The 16,475-nt window shown below is 37.7% G+C and overlaps 1 protein-coding gene across 1 annotated transcript in view; it reads left to right on the top strand.

Annotated features, from left to right (window-relative positions):
- The window catches only part of LOC149849172 (stromal cell-derived factor 2-like protein), a 66,147-nt gene extending 50,228 nt beyond the window's left edge, over window positions 1-15,919 (top strand). The window contains exons 3-6 of the mRNA XM_089998819.1: window positions 12,931-13,071; window positions 15,268-15,317; window positions 15,399-15,528; window positions 15,628-15,919. Of these exons, the coding sequence (XP_089854945.1) occupies window positions 12,931-13,071; window positions 15,268-15,317; window positions 15,399-15,528; window positions 15,628-15,720 (414 nt within the window). The 3' untranslated portion in view covers window positions 15,721-15,919. The remainder of the gene's footprint in view (window positions 1-12,930; window positions 13,072-15,267; window positions 15,318-15,398; window positions 15,529-15,627) is intronic.
- Window positions 15,920-16,475: the final 556 nt, after the last annotated feature.

Here is a 16,475-nt window from a genome sequence, read left to right as displayed (position 1 = left end):
TCTACCAAAGTTGCATGAAGAATTTAATTATGCTCACTACCTAAAGAAATCAAAGCCTAAACTATCATGTAATAAAGTGCTAAAGAAAACAAGACTAAAAACAAACAAACTAAACAGAGGCCGCATGTTGTAAGCAAAACACGCAGGTTATGCGGACCAAGATCACCCAAATTTGCTCTGATTCGAATTTACGCAGTCCAGCAGGCCGGAAAACTGCAAATTGCCTGCTGGCACGCTATTTTTGACAATAAACGTGTTTGATCAGAGGCTAGTCTGCGCTATTAGCAACCAATCAGTTGTGATCTATTCTGATTGACCTCTGCCAAATCTGGCCAGCATTGATCTAAACGACTGCGGAGAACTGATCAAATTTAAGACGGATATCAGGCTGGACAGATTTGAAGCGAAAACACAAATTGAATCTACTGACCCGAGGTATTTAAAATCCAAAAGAAAACGACACAGATCTGATCACGCTGAATGTGCTGATTTAGTGATCTGCTGATCAGTCTGCACCGATTCAAAGCAGATCAGAATGGTATCTAAGCCTGCTCTGGCCTGATCGGGGACTCAATCAGGCCAGACCAGATCAGGGTCTGTCTATAGGAGCCTGACCAGATCTGTCAACGATGACAGATCTGGTATAGATTCCACGCAGATCAATTTACAACTGCACGTCCTACAAAAAAAAATTGAAACTAAAATTTTTTATAAACCTACGATGTACTGCAAAAAACTTATTTTGATTCTAATCTAAATGCAGAAAACAAAACAGAAATCAGACTACTCTAGGTGCAATATTTGAAAGATTAATTCTATGCATTTCAAACTAAAAAAAAAATTTAATGTGTAGAAAAGTAAATAGAAGGGGGAGAAGAAACATACCTGGGCCCCTTCAGAAGGAGGGGTAGGGAAAAGAGTGGTCATCCTCCGAGGTTGCTCGCATACCACGTCGCCCTTCGACGAATCAAGAAGAAAGAGCCAGTGATGAATAAGGGAAGGAAGAGAAGAAGTGGGATAAAAAAGAAGGGGAGGAGGGACCGACTGATATCCCTGTGAGGCAGCAAACCCGACAAGTCCTTGGGAAAGACATCCGTAAACTCACGAACCACGTCCAACTGCTCCAAACGTGTCGCTTAATTGTCCATAGCGGAAACACTGGCCAAGAACACCATAAAACTCTGTCTGTGGTACTTAGAGATCTTCGTAAACTTTGCCTCACTCACAAGCCTAGTTGCCTGAAACACTAACGTAGACAAATCGGGGTGCTCCAACAAAACCTTTTTCCCCTTGACACTGAAAGGCCGCATTGTGTCTGAACAACCAATGCATACCCAAAATGACGTCGTAACAAGTCATGTCTAGTATAACCAGGTCGACAGATAACTCATGCCCCTCAAACTGTCGAAAGATACTTCCCACAACGAGGAGACATGCCTATAGGAGACATAACGTCGAGAGTCTTCTCCAGGCGAAATAAACGAATGAGTAGCACCCGAATTAAACATAACATGAGCAAGATGGTCAATGACTATAAATATACTTTCGATCAGGTCTGCTTGATCTCCCTACACGGTAGTTGTTGCAGTATAAACTCTCCCGTTCGTCTTCCGCTGCGCCTGCTGAGGTCTTTGCTGCTGCTGATTGCCCTGAGCCACCGACTTGTTCACGTGTCCTGGCTGCTGGCACTGGTAACACCCCCCCTTGAAGAGAGGGCAATGGCCAATGGGATGGCTCTTGCTGGAACGCTTGCAAACTGAGCCTTTCCTTGCTATTGTCTAGGCAGAGGTCGACCCTGCTGAGTCCCCTACCAGTTCCCCTATTGGGTCCTCTGCTTCGCCCTGCGCCTTGTCGCCCGCAGAAGGGTTCTTCCTCGCCCGCCCTTGCCGCTTCCATTGCCTCCTTTATTCTGTGATCTACCCTTTAATCGCTCTCGCACCTCGTTCATGATGGATGCAATTTCAATCGCATCACTAAACGTGGTAGGACGACTCGTCATCACACGAACCTGGAGACCGTCTTTCAGATCACAAATATACTTCGTTGCACTCACTTTATCATCAGCGAATAGGTTCGAGCAATAGCGCTCCAAACTCCAAAATTTGGTGTAGTCCACCAAACTCATGTCCCCCTGAACGAGTTTGAAGAACTGTTGCTGCATGCACTCTCGGGCGTAAGATGAGAAATAGGCATCCAGGAACTCCCTTCTGAACGTTTCCTAGGGGATGTCCTCCACACCAGTGTACTTCACCCATCACAGGGTGTCCCACTACTTCTTGACATCACCCTTCAGCCGGTACGTGCCAAAATCTGTCTACCTGTCTTCGAGCACAGGCAAGACACAACAAACCCTCTCTATTACTTCTTGACATCACCCTTAAGAATTTCTCGAATGTCACTGTGTCGGGATTTAGAGTAACCTCAACGGGATGAACACATGTCGTCTGTTGAGCTGTTTTCGTATGGACATGTGTGGTCACTGTCGCTGTAAAAACCATATTTTTTTTTCTATTATTATTTGGAATTTTTTTTCTAGTATAATGCATAAATTATTTGATTTGGGCCTGAAATCCAAGTTTCAGATCCAGGACCCATAAAGGATCCATAGATAAAAATGCATATAATATCATATATATATAAATCTATATAAAAATAAATACAAAATAAATATATAATGAAATAGTATTTTGGACCCAAAAGTGGATCCATATGGGTCCAAATCGTGGACCTTAATGAGCATCGAATCCGCGATAGGTTCGCGGGTCCTCGACCCGGCCCGCACCCTGTAAAGTGGGAAAAAAATGTGTTCTCACTTAAGGGCTTTACAGGGCTGCCCGATAGTAAGAAGCGTTAGGGTTCTCTCAGGACCCTAACACAGGTAATGGCTAAAAGGGGAGGGCTTATGCGCAGCCGCCGGGGGAGGGATGCTCCTTCCTTTTTGGGGGTCGCCCCTCTTCAAAAAGGGGTCCCGAACCCCTCTTCCTCCCTCGGTACCTCTCTCTTCCCTCTGCCTCTCATCTCTCTCTTCCTCCCACTCTCCTCTCCTCCCCGTCTCTGTCTTCTCGCTCTCTCCTCTCTTCCTCATGCTCTGTCTCCCTATTTCTCTCTCGGTTCCTCTCCCTCTCGGCTCGAGCTCAGCAGTGGCGACACCGGCACCGGCAGACCTCCACTCTCTGATTAAGCAATAATCGATGGCTGACAAATCTTCTTACCGCAACAGCAACATCCCCCAAGCGTCGGTTTTGAGGTACGGGTTTTCTCTTGGAATCAAGTGAGAAAGCGAGCACCGATTCGATTCTCATGTGAAAATTAGTGTAAATCCACATACAGGGATGAATCTATATGTTCATCCTAGAGTACATGGATAAGGAATCCATGAATCCCTTTTTTTTCATGGGTGTATATTTGTTGAAGCATATTTTATGTGTAGCAGCGATAGATGGCTTCATGCTTGATCTTCCCTTTTGGATTCGACCATATCATGGCAATTGTTTAATACGAAAAACTGTTGCACTGGAACCTACTGTCACATAATTTTGTATATAATGCAACATCTCTTGTGGTAGTTATATTCATATCAGCTCTTCACTTTGGTCAGCAAATGTGATAGTCTGAATTTGAGCTGGGAGAAAATTACGAAATCCTTTCTAATAAAAATTTAACAACGTTTTGTGGGATCTTTCAGCTTTTTATAACTTGTTTATGGGAAAGTGTTTAGCTTGACAATGTTCAATGGTGGATTCTTAATTACTTGACTGTTGGGAAATCCTCTGTTTCCAATCAATGGAGGGCTTAGCACAACTTGAAGCACTATGCGAAAAGCTGTGAAATTTGCAGGATTCAGCTGAAAGGGCTCATGCCGAGAGTACATTAAAGTGCCTTTCAGTGAATACTGATTACATCTCTCAATGCCAATACATTCTAGACAATGCAGTTTCTTCTTATGTGCTTGTTTTGGCAAGTTCAAGCTTGTTGAAGCAAGTGACAGAGCACAGTCTCTCTTTGCAGCTGCGATTTGACCTCAGTAATGTTTTATTCATGTATATCTTTTAGTTGTGTTTAAAGTTATTATACCTTTTAGGTGATTTATAATACATGCTGCTTGTTGTCGGCGATTACTTGTAGATTTCCATCCAAATTTTGTCTTTCTTACTTGCTAGTACAATGTGGATGTCTTGATTTCAGCAGATGCCGTGTTGGTTCCTAACGTTGATAAGTAGAGTGTTGGTACTAAAGTTGAACTATCCTGTGCAAGACAAGTTTTTCTCTTGTGTTGATCATGTAACATTGTCTTGGGGTTCAGCTTTAACGTGAACCCATCATGATTTTTAGCCTGTCATGTTAACCTCACTGGCAATATTTGTATATTTCTTTAGTGTATATAATATGTTAGGATTTTGTCTGTTCTATTTTTTTTTCATAGTTGTGCTGTTTTGATTTACTTCAAGGAAACTACGCAACCTTTGGTTACTGCCCCTCTGATTCAATTGATTTGAACCATTTAATTAATGCACTATCACTACATCCCTAGAAGTTTCATTGAATCATAAAATACTTTCAAAGAATTAACAATATGTGCAGTGCATATTAACGTGGCATGGACAACTAACAATATCTTTGACTTCTGAGATGGATTAAACATGTACTGAAGTCATAGTTTGCTTTGAGTAGAAAGATAACTCATTCTCATATCATCCACTTATAGCTTCCTGTAGTTTATTTGGCGTTAAATTCCCTGGCTTGTCACATCTATGAGAATTAATCATCTGTCTTTGGTTCCCTGTGTTTGCTTAACTGAAGATCAATATGTTACATCCGTAGGAGTTAATTTTACAATTGGTATGCATGTTAAACTCGAGATCATGGTTATGTACTTGTGTGTTGCTTCTAATACATGTTATGAATGAAAGGCTTTGGGGTATTAAATTGATGCAATGTGCTTAATCAAAGTAATGTATAGTAGACCCATATACATGTGCCTAATTTAATAAATGGGTTATGCATGAGTGTAGCTACATGAAAATTTTGTGAGCATGTGTAAGATCTGAAATTTTAGATTTATATTGCATATGTATTAGTTGCCCAAGGGGTCACATGTTTAAAGAGATCCCTGAATGTAAGCTGGCATGTGACATAAGTATGTAAATCAAAGCATGCATTTGCCATGAATAAATACATTGAATTGAAGTCATGCACTTGACATGAATGAGAATCAATTGGAAGCAAGCTATGAATATGAAATTGTGAACTCATGCACATGCATATGCTCATCATTGTTATATGTGCATCTTTAATTGGCGTATAAGAATATGCATTGTGAAGCATTCAAAGGTAATGCATTGTGGTTCATGGATGGTTTAAATGAATCATCAGAGGCCTGGAGAGCCTTAAGCTTTTGTTTGCTCTTTCTTTAATTGTTTAAATGCATCCCAAAAATCACATTTATTTTTATTTGCACTATGTTGCACTGTTCTATGTGTTTCCACGGGCGGGAGTCCCGTGATAGTTCTCGTAAGGGTAGATGCGAGTTTTTGCCTTGTTTTTGCATGCTGAATTGCAAAACTCAATAATTGGCTTTTAATAAAAAGATAATGAATAAGAACAGTGTAATATACGTTCTAGATCTCCCATATGGAGAATGGAGATCTTAGAGATCCGGTCTTGGGGAGACTGTGAGGATACAAAAACTCCGTGTGCTTTATTTTTGTCCCCTGAACCCGATATTGAGGTTCCTTCTCCTAGCCACGGTTTTAGGGAGAGTCCGTCACTTTACCTGGGGGTGGTGTGTTCGACACAGTTGTTGTTTTGGTACCAAGGAAGTGACACTTGTGGGCGTAGGGTGTCCCTTGTGTCCCCGACATTAGATGGGGAGGTCTAATGTTCCGATGGACGGTGTTGTTTCTTGATATCGGTCGAGGGCTAAGTTTGAAACCCAGTAATAAAATACAAATTGTGTGTTAAGCTACCCTGAGATCCTAACTTGACCTCGGGGATGCGGACAACGATAATTAAAAAAGAGGAACTTAAATTGTATGCATTTAATAGGGCATGCAAATGGAAATAGAAACTTTAATGAAAGATGATGAAATGTTCATGCATTGCACATAAATCATGCATATTCCTGCTATGCATTAGAACATGCATATGTTATCTGTTACCTTATTTGTTACATGTTGGTGGATGCATGATGTTTAATCTCTAATGTCTTGCTTACTTAAATTGTGATTCATGCTGTTGTTTAATGATTCTTTATACTTAGAAATTATTCCCTATTGCATGGATACTTAGTTGAAGTTATAAAGTTGTCATAATTGCTTCCTCCTAAATGATTGCATGAAATCTTATTTGTATTCGTTATGCTCACTTGTTTTATTAGAAGTACCTGTGCTCAGGATTTCGGTTCTGATACCCTACTTCTATGATTTTTTGCAGTCGCAGGTGAGCAGTGAAGCGACTGGTTTCTGAGAGAGTTACGAGTGTCACATTCTTGCTGGATGGTTTACAGAAGGACAGTGTGACTCAATTTTTCGTTATTTACTTTTATATCATTTAAAATAACTTTGATATGTCTTTTGCAATTATTGTTTAAACATTTTTTCTTTCAAATTAATAAATAATGAGTTGCTATGGGTTGGGATGATAAGTGAAAGCTCTATTGCGGTGTGTTTGGTTATTCAATTGGGAGTGAAACTGTAAAGACCCCGGGTTTCTGGGATTGTTTCCGCACTTGTAAAAAAAATAAAAATTCTGCATTTTTCAAGGAGTATGAGTTGGGGTCGTTACAGTCGCTGCCAGGGTGTTGAGGGCATACCGGAGAAAATCTCTTTGCTCTTGACGGTCTGTTGGAACGCTAGAAGACGAAGCGCAAACACGGGTATACATCTATAACATAAAGAATTATTAGTAAATTCGTACCCTGATCAAACCTACCCCTTTTAGGATTGATCCATAACTACAATCACGATCATACAAACACAAATTTTAATTCACATATGGAATTAAATAAAATTATCCCTATAGTCGACAATATAGAAATTCAATATAGAAATTCAAAATTTTAATTCACAACACTAAAAAAATATTTACAAAATAGCTTTTATCAGTGATGTAGACTGCTTCTAGAGTACGAGTTGTGACTTTCTGGTAGTAGTTCTCACATATCTAATAGGGCTCTAATACCGATTCTGTCTTATACAAGACAAATTAGTATCCCAAAATAGTTCAATGCATAGTTTTGCGGTCTGGCTCTAATACCAACTCTGTAACAACCCCAACTAACCCTCGTAAAAATAGTGATTTTTTTTTTAAAAATTGCGAAAACAAACCTAAGGATCCGAGGTCTCATAGATTTAATATTCCAAACTAAAATCTAAACTGAGCAATTAAATCGACGAAGAATAATCAAACTTTATTAATCAATAAATAGTGTCAAATAAACTGAGACAGTAAAATTGTTTATCACATAAGAGCCATCCTATCAGAACCCAGAAGTCAGTCACAGGGTTCACAATTTCCAGTTATCTGGTCAGGACTTCACTGAGCATCCGATCCTGTAAATCAGTTTTATGAAAACGGATAAGAACCAAAGTCCTTTGTACGAATTCTTCTAAAAATTCAAACATTAAGGAAATAACATCAACCAAATTCATGCATAAATTTTAGAAAAATATCACAATAACAATTTACCACAATCAACTTACCATTCAAGCATTTAAACAAATATCATGCAATAATAATTATCATGCAAAACAGAATAAGCATAAATGCATGAACTAATGCTGGACAGTAAATATGCATGATTCAATGCACATGCATGAATAATTTATTAAGTTATTTATCATAGTTGCTTTTGCATGCTTGTCCCTATTAAATATACACAAATTTAGTTTCTACTTTTTTTTTAAACCCGCATATACTCAAAACAGACACAAATTTTTGAAGTCCAAGTTAGGTTTCCAATTGTAGCTTAACAAACAATTTGTATTTTATAACTGAGTTCAACACCTGTTCCTCGATCGATATCAGAAATCCTCATATTTCCATTGGAACATTAGGAATTCTCATTTAATGCTGGGACATCAATCAAAATACTAAACCATTGATGTTACTTTCTTGGTATACCAATAACTACAACTGAGTCAACAACACCATCCCCAATCAAAGTGACCGAATTTCCCTAAAATCGTGGCCTGAAGGTGAACCACCACATCAGGTTCAGAGACACAATCGCACACGAAGTTTTGGTATCCTCACGATTCTCCATGACCGCTATCCAAGATTTTTACATTGTAAAATGGACATTAAAGAAGAAATTAATTACACTGTTTGGTCTCTTTTACCTTTTAAACAATTTCAAGTTCTTTACACGAACTATTTTGCAAATTTACATGCAAAACTAACTTCGGGCCCTGACCCACATAAATTTAGCAATGCAATTAATTTTGAAAAACCAGTAATTTTTAAAAATAAATTTTGTAATGCATAAATAAAATCAACAATAAGTAGATCAACACATGCTTCTGGACTACACGGCCCAGAGTGGTTTACATCTGACCACAAAAACATCTCAAAAGTGATTTATGCATATTTTGCAAAATTTTAGTGAACATGCAACACACATCTTGTTTGAAAACATGTTCACCATGCACATTCAAACACACAACATGAATGCACATAAAGCCAAACGCATACGCATCCGAAGAGATGCTATTATCATGATCAATTTCATGCATAAATACCCAAACATGCACATGTTCATATTTATGCAAACATCAAAATAAACTTTAGATTCATGCGTATGATATGCACATTTACAACATGGTTTTCGATTGCATGAGCATGCATAATCAATCAAATATATAATCAAATACATAAGCCTACAACCCACATGAATGTGAACCTGAACACAGTGAACTTGTTCCGATTTAACATACATGGCACAATAGCAAATCTGATAAGATTGTGCATCGACACACATTGAAAAATCTGATTAGATTGTTCATGCACACATCCATCGGCAGCCTGAGCAAATTACACATACACACAAGCTGCCAAATTTGATTAGATTGCACAAAGCAGAAAACCTTGGCAAATTTGATCAGAACGCACAAGTTCCCACATTGGCAAATCAGACCAGATTGCATAAGCATAAGACATCTGCAAATTTGATCAAAATACGCAGGCACACACATAGGCAGTCTGATTAGATTGCACATGCATACCCATCGGCAGTCTAATCAGATTGCACATGTACAGACCATGGCAAAAATCTGATCAGATTTCACATGCAGAAACAATAACAGATCTGATCGGATTGCACACACTCAACCTAGTGCTAGATCTGATCAGATTGCACACATGCAACGTGGTGCAAATCTGATCAGATTGTACCTGCACACACAATGACATATTTGATCACGACACCGAAACTAACATGCAGGTAAATCCGATAATAATCAACAACAAAAATAACATGTAATTAGATTTGATAACAGTCAACAAAATAACATATAGTTAAACCTAACAAGAGTCCTCAAAATAACATGTAGTTAAATATAACAACAATCCTCAAAATAACATGTAGTTAAATCTAACAAAAGTCATCGAATATAACATATAGTTAAATCTGATAACAACTATAAAAAATAACCTATAGTCAAATCAGATAACATCCATAAAAAATAACCTATAGTTAAATCTGATAACAACCATAAAAAATGACCTATAGTTAAATTTGATAACCACCATCAAAATAACGTATAGTTAAATATGATAACTGCCATAAAAAATTAACCTAGAGTTAAATATGATAACAGTAATAAAAAATAACCTATAGTTAAATATGATAACAAAAAAAAAATGACATAGTTAAATATGATAACAACTATAAAAAATAATCTATAGTTAAATCTAATAACAACCATAAAAAATAACCTATAGTTAACTATGATAACAGTCATAAAAACTAACCTATAGTTAAATATGATAACAGCCATAAAAAATAACCTTTAGTTAAATCTGATAACAACCGTAAAAAATAACCTATAGTTAAGTCCGATAACAACCATCAAAATAACCTATAGTTAAATCCGATAACCATCAAAACAATCTATAATTAAATATAATAGCAGCTATAAAAAATAATTAAATCTGATAACAATAAAACAACATATAAAGAAAATAATCTATTGGCAGATCAGACACATACGACATGTACGCCAGTCTGATCAGACTACACCCACACTCATAGTGCCGATCTGATCAAATTGCACATGCTCACACACATCGACAACCTGATCAGATTGCACAACACACACCCTTCAACAGCCTGATTAGATTGCTCATGTAAACACATCGGCAGTCTGATCAGACTTCTCTCAAGAGCATATCGGCAAGTCTAGTCAGCCGAAAACTGAACCAACCAATAATTTTATATTTTTTTCAGAACATAAGCAAAAATCATCAAATATCAAGGTGGATCCAAGCATAATATATATATATATATATATATATATATATATATATATATATATATATATATATATATATATATATTCAACATGCTTGGCTAAAAGAAGAAATCAACATGTATCTATGCATATCAAAAGTCAAAATTGACTACATGCTTAAGCAAAGAAAAATCGATAACATGCTCATATCAAACCAATAAAATCGATACCTATAAATACCAAAAATATGATATTTCAAAACTAAATATTCTAAGGAAATTGATACCTCAAGAAATAACTACATACATGTATATGTGCATGAAAACGTCGACCTATACATGTACATATATATATTTTTGAATCAGATTTCCCTTGCAATGAACCAAAAAGGTGCTTTTTCTATAATTTATATGAGGGTGTAATTTTCTCTACATTTCCTATCTGAATCCAGAGAATGTTCATTCCTCAAGTGGGACTTCTCTTGATCCTCCCCATTGTATAGTGATTTTGTAACCAAATCTTTATGCCCATTTGTTTTATTTTTTATTTGTTCTAGGAGACTGTCCTTAAGCAGTTGGTACACTTAACACTATTGGGGAGGTCTTTTGGAGTTAAAAGACCAATATTTTCTTCTAGATTGTCTAACTGTTGTTTTGGCTGGTATGTGTCACTCATTTCCTTTTTGACAGTCATTTATGGTATTATGGTAAATCACAGGTTCTAAACTTTAAGAAATCATTTTTATTTTTATCATGTAAATGTCTGAAAAAAAATCATAAAATTGGAGAATGAGGTAGTTTCTTGTTTTCAAAGAGAAAAAAGGGCGGAGTAGTTTCACATTTTCAAGAGAAGAGAAGTAGGAAGGGGTAGAATGGGTAACTTCCTACTTTTGAGGCTTTTCAAATATGCAAGTTCTAAATAAATAATTGAAAAATCCTTTTTTGGAGTATTTTATCGTGAATATTTTCTGGATATTCCATTTTTATCTGTATATGTCAGATTCTAATTTTCTGCATAGAATTAGCATGCTGAATTTGCATGCGAGGGAGCTCTCATGGTTTCGATTCATGTGGAAAGGGTGCATTGATGACTTCATCTGCATGTTTCCTTGTTTTTTGGAGTTTCTGGCTGCATGTGAAGCACATCTGAAAATTGAGGATGAATTGATATGTTTAAGATGGCATATTTCTTCTAATTAACTATTAGTAGTTCTGGCGATGACCTTGTTATTGTGTTGGTCAATGTGTGCTATGCTGTGAACTAGTGTTGCAAATGAGTTGAATCTAGGTCAACTTAGGCAAAATTGGTACTAGGTCCTACTTTAAAGAGGTGGGCCTGGTTTTTAGTCTGGATCCGACTTGGAACACAAAAAATTCCAGTTTGTGACCAAATCCTATTTCCTTGGTACTGGATCCACTACCCAACCATTAGGTGATGGCATTTTTGTAATATCTAAAGAGCATAAGTCACTTTAAAAAATCCATCGACCAGTGGCATTTCTGCAATATCTAAGGAGTATAAGTTGCATCTTTGGAGAAAACTGTTCGGTGGTGGCAACTGACAGTAGTATTAAAACATGACATGGTTATTTTATCCATTGGTGCCTATATATATGTTCAACATGTCCCTCTTTCATGTTTTACTTTGCAAAATGGGCAGGTTAAGGTAGCTTAACAGATCAGTCGGGTCGGGTGGGACCTGGTTTTGATTATTTATTTGTCCAATTCTGACCTGGATCCGACTGAACCCAAAACTTTTGGTTCTGGGTTTGTTGCATTCTTTGAAACGAAATCAAATTTTTACCTGTATCCGTCTGTTTTCTCTTCGGTTGGGTTGGAATCAGGCCAAGATCTGACCCACATGCAGCCCTGCTGTGAACATATTTGCGTAGTGGAAAAGCTTATATATACATTACTAGGGTGTTATACTAAAAGAATATAATTTTCTTGTCAAGTTCTCTCTATTGATATATTGAACAAATATAAATTTATTGAACATGCCCCTCTTTCATGTTTTATATTCCAAAATGGGCAGGTTAAGGTAGCTTAACGCATCAGTTGGGCCGGGTTGGACCTGGTTTTGATTATTTATTTGTCGATTTCAAACCTGGATCCGACTGAACCCAAAACTTTTGGTTCTGGGTTTGATGCATTCTTTGAATAGAAATCAAACATTTTTTTTACTTGTATGTCTGTTTTCTAATGGGTTGGGTTGGAATCTGGCGAAGATATGACCCACATGCGTAGTGGCAAAGCCTATATATACATTACTAAGGTGTTATACTAAAGGAATATAATTTTCTTGACAAATATGAATTTATTGTGTTTGTCTTGTATATGGACGATAGTTGCTGCTTTGGAGTTTGAACCATTTGCATTTTAGTTTTCCATGTTGGACTTGCTATTGAACATTTAGTTCACATGAATACTTGCAGTTTATCTTCTCTTTGGTCAGTGTTAATATTCTATAATTTTTTCTGCAGATTGTAAGTCCTCAGCCTGGTACACCGGCAAAGCAAGGGGATGTTATCGAAACTGGGACTATTATCCGTTTGCAGCACATGAAAACCCGAAAATGGCTTCATAGTCATTTGCATGTGTCCCCCATATCTGGCAATCTTGAGGTAAGGACCATGGTAACTCACTTATGTCACGTGGGTACGTGCCCAAACCCCCTGTACAGGGTTATCCCCTAGCTTACCTATTAAAAAAAATGGAAAAAGGTCCATGAAAGTATTAAGGATGCAAATGGGTTGGTTCATGCTTGACCCAACATTGGATCTGATTTTTGGATTGTGACTCAGGATCTTGTATGAAATTCAGGTTTTTCAGTTTGGGCAGCAAACTGCAATTCACCATCTTAGCAACTTGAGTGAACCAGACTCCTTTTCATGTGAATCTATGATAGTGCACTTTATACATGCTAGCAATAAATCCCATCCATCTGGTTGGGCTCTGGATAATGTCATGTTTACAAATTTTTTTTTTGACGAATAAAATGAATTATGACATTAAATATAGTTACCACATTAAAAAGTAAAAAAAAATCCATACTTACCGTAGTTAAAAGGTAAGTAGAAAAAGAAGCATTTAAAGAGAGTTAAGAAATTTTGGGCAAGATGTTTTAGATAAGGAGTGATTTTCTCATTTTATGGCTATTAGTCTATTATGGAGAGAAAAGGTAAAAAGAAGAAAAAAGACCATTTAAAGAGATAAGAAATTTTGGCAAGATGTTTTAGATGAGAAATTTTCTCATTCTGTGGCTATTATTAAGAGAGAGTTTTAAGTGGTAGTTTGTGAGTTTCTAAAAAAGTATCATGTGCCATGTGACACCTTTTTTTTTGAAAAACTATATGAAAAATGACTATACAAATTTCTAATTATATTATCCGAACACATGTCAAGAACGACAAACAAAAAAAATCATTTAATTTTTGGCACCTATTGCCCTTAGTATTTAAGACGACTATTGGACCATCCCTATGTCCAGGATCTAGAAATTGAATGAGGAATTTACTTCTTTGACAACTCCAAAAAAGAACTAGTGAAATAAATAATTGCAATATAGAGAACAAACCTTTAATATTTTGAACTCTTGAGCAACTTCTTGAAAGTTTCTAATAACACCCAAAGCACCTCAGAAAAATGATAATACCTTAAGGGCACGTTTGGAAGAGAGAAAGATGTAGGAAAAGTGATGCAAAATGGAAAATCCGTACGACCCTTCCAAACGAGAGACTTTTTATAAAAAGTACACTTTTTGATAGAAAACATTCCTCCATGTGTGTGTGTGTGTGGGGGGGGGGGAGGAATGTTTCCTACAAAGAGAAATTATTTTTACACTCCCCACCATCCATCTTACCACCCACCATCACCACCACCTTCCTCCTCTCATTTATTCACATTTTCCCACTCTATTTTTCTCATGCTACACAAACAAGCAAAAAACTTTCTTTTGAAAAACTTCTCATATCAAAAACTCTCATGGGCAAAACTTTCTTTTCCTATCAGAGTTTTTCTCTCTTCCAAACGTGCCCTAAAAGAAAGTTAAATTAGTATGAGTAATAAATGACCCATAACACGCTGAACCTTTTTTTTTTGTTTATATTTTCTTGCTTGGCAAGTTGAGGGACAATCTCCCTGGGATTCAAACCTGAGACCCCTTGGTCATAATAGTGCAACCCAATCATCCTGCTATCTCATTTGACCCCATCAATGCAGTAAACCAGGAGAGAGAGAGAGAGAGAGAGAGAGAGAGAGAGAGAGAGAGAGAGAGAGAGAGAGAGAGAGAGAGAGAGAGAGAGAGAGAGACTTGGTAGTGGAAAAGGGATGAGAGAAAGGCATTGGCTATAAGAGGCTTGTAACTAAGAATGTATGCACTTGTTTATGTGTAAAACTTCTACTTTCATTGAAGTTATGGGAAACCATTTCTCATGGTTGGTGCTCACCCTTTGCTTGATTAGAAGAAATCCACAACTTCTGGCTTCGGTTTTCTAGGTGGATGAAAGGATCAGTTACAACCAACTTCTACTAGTGGCATCAGTCATGCAACCACACTTCTCAGGAATCTACTCTTGTCAGCCAACTTTGAAATCGTTATCCAGTGCTCTGAGATTGCATGATTGATGCCACTAGTAAACGTGATTCCGCATGTCATGAACATCGCGTGTTATGCATTTTCTATTTCTTTGAAGATATGAGGCCTTGTTCTTATATACATTTTCTGTTTCTTTGAACATGTAAGACCTTGTTCTCTGGTATCTCATTGTATTCTGCTCACATCTGTTCTTATAAATGAACCCTGCATTTGTTGTGTGAAGGTGAGCTGCTTTGGTGAGGATGCAGAGTCGGACACAGGAGATTACTGGAGGTCTCTCTCTCTCTCTCTCCTCCCATCCCCCCCCCTACACACACACACCGGTTTGCTCATCGTTCTATTGGCCTTTGTTAGGCTTGAGATTGAGGTCAATGGGAAAACCTGGAGACAAGACCAAAGGATAAGACTTAAACACGTTGATACTGGTGGGTATCTTCATAGTCATGACAAAAAGTACAGTCGGATAGCTGGTGGCCAACAAGAGGTATAGGAACCCATAATTTGTTTGTAGTAAAGATATTTTTTGATGTGGCTGATTGTTCCCCATCTTGAATGAGTTTATCACCACTGGTGTGTCTTGCAGGTTTGTGGAGTTCGAGAGAAGCGTCCAGACAATGTTTGGTTGGCGGCAGAAGGGGTATATCTTCCAGTTTCGGGAAGTGATAAATCATCCTGATTGCATGCGAATGTGCGGTGGAACTGTTTTGATCTGGCGCCTGATATTTATAACTGCTCTTGACTGTTTTGAAAACACTGCTTAGCTGAGGAACTTCCATCTCCGTTACCAAGAAATTTTAGTACTGCAACATACCTTTCTCCACAAGTGCGTTACTTTGTAAACGATATTTGCATTAAAAGCTGTTATAATTGTTTTATTCGATTCTTGAACTTTTAGCGGCGTCAGTGAGGGGGCGGGGGCAATGTGCGGCTTTTAGTTGATTTGAGTCATATCTTGGACGAAAAGTTGGAATCCAGGGAGCGCTGAAGTGAACCGCTGCTATGTGGCACAATCAATCACGTGACAGCATTTCTTGTGGGGCCTGAAATCTTTTGCTGTCTGCCCCATGCAATGGGGGCTCACTTGAGTGCCCCTGCATCCCAATGAACGGTATCCAGGTAACCCCTGACCTGATCTGCACGCAACCTATTGGCCAGAAAATTACAACTGCTGATTTGCAAAAATTTTCCTTGTCTTGTACTTTGTGGATCGGTCCTTCTTTTAACTTATATTAATTTTAGCCCACAAGGGCTCTTCTCATTGGTAGGGGCAAATTGTGAATGCCACCAAGTTGACGGGACTTCACACGTTTGAAACCCACAGCTGGCATTCCTTGCCAAAGGTCCAAGCTAGGTGTACTCTCCAGTGAGTTGGGGAAACTTCAAGGGTGCCAATGTGCGGTCGGTGATGGGGGATTTTTCTCTTGGATTATA

This window comes from Nuphar pumila, chromosome 1 (assembly GCF_984573655.1).
Source record: "Nuphar pumila chromosome 1, dmNupPumi1.hap1.1, whole genome shotgun sequence".
NCBI classification, from domain to species: Eukaryota; Viridiplantae; Streptophyta; class Magnoliopsida; order Nymphaeales; family Nymphaeaceae; genus Nuphar; species Nuphar pumila.
Note: the sequence above shows the minus strand (reverse complement) of the source record. Positions and strands in the feature narration are given on the sequence as shown.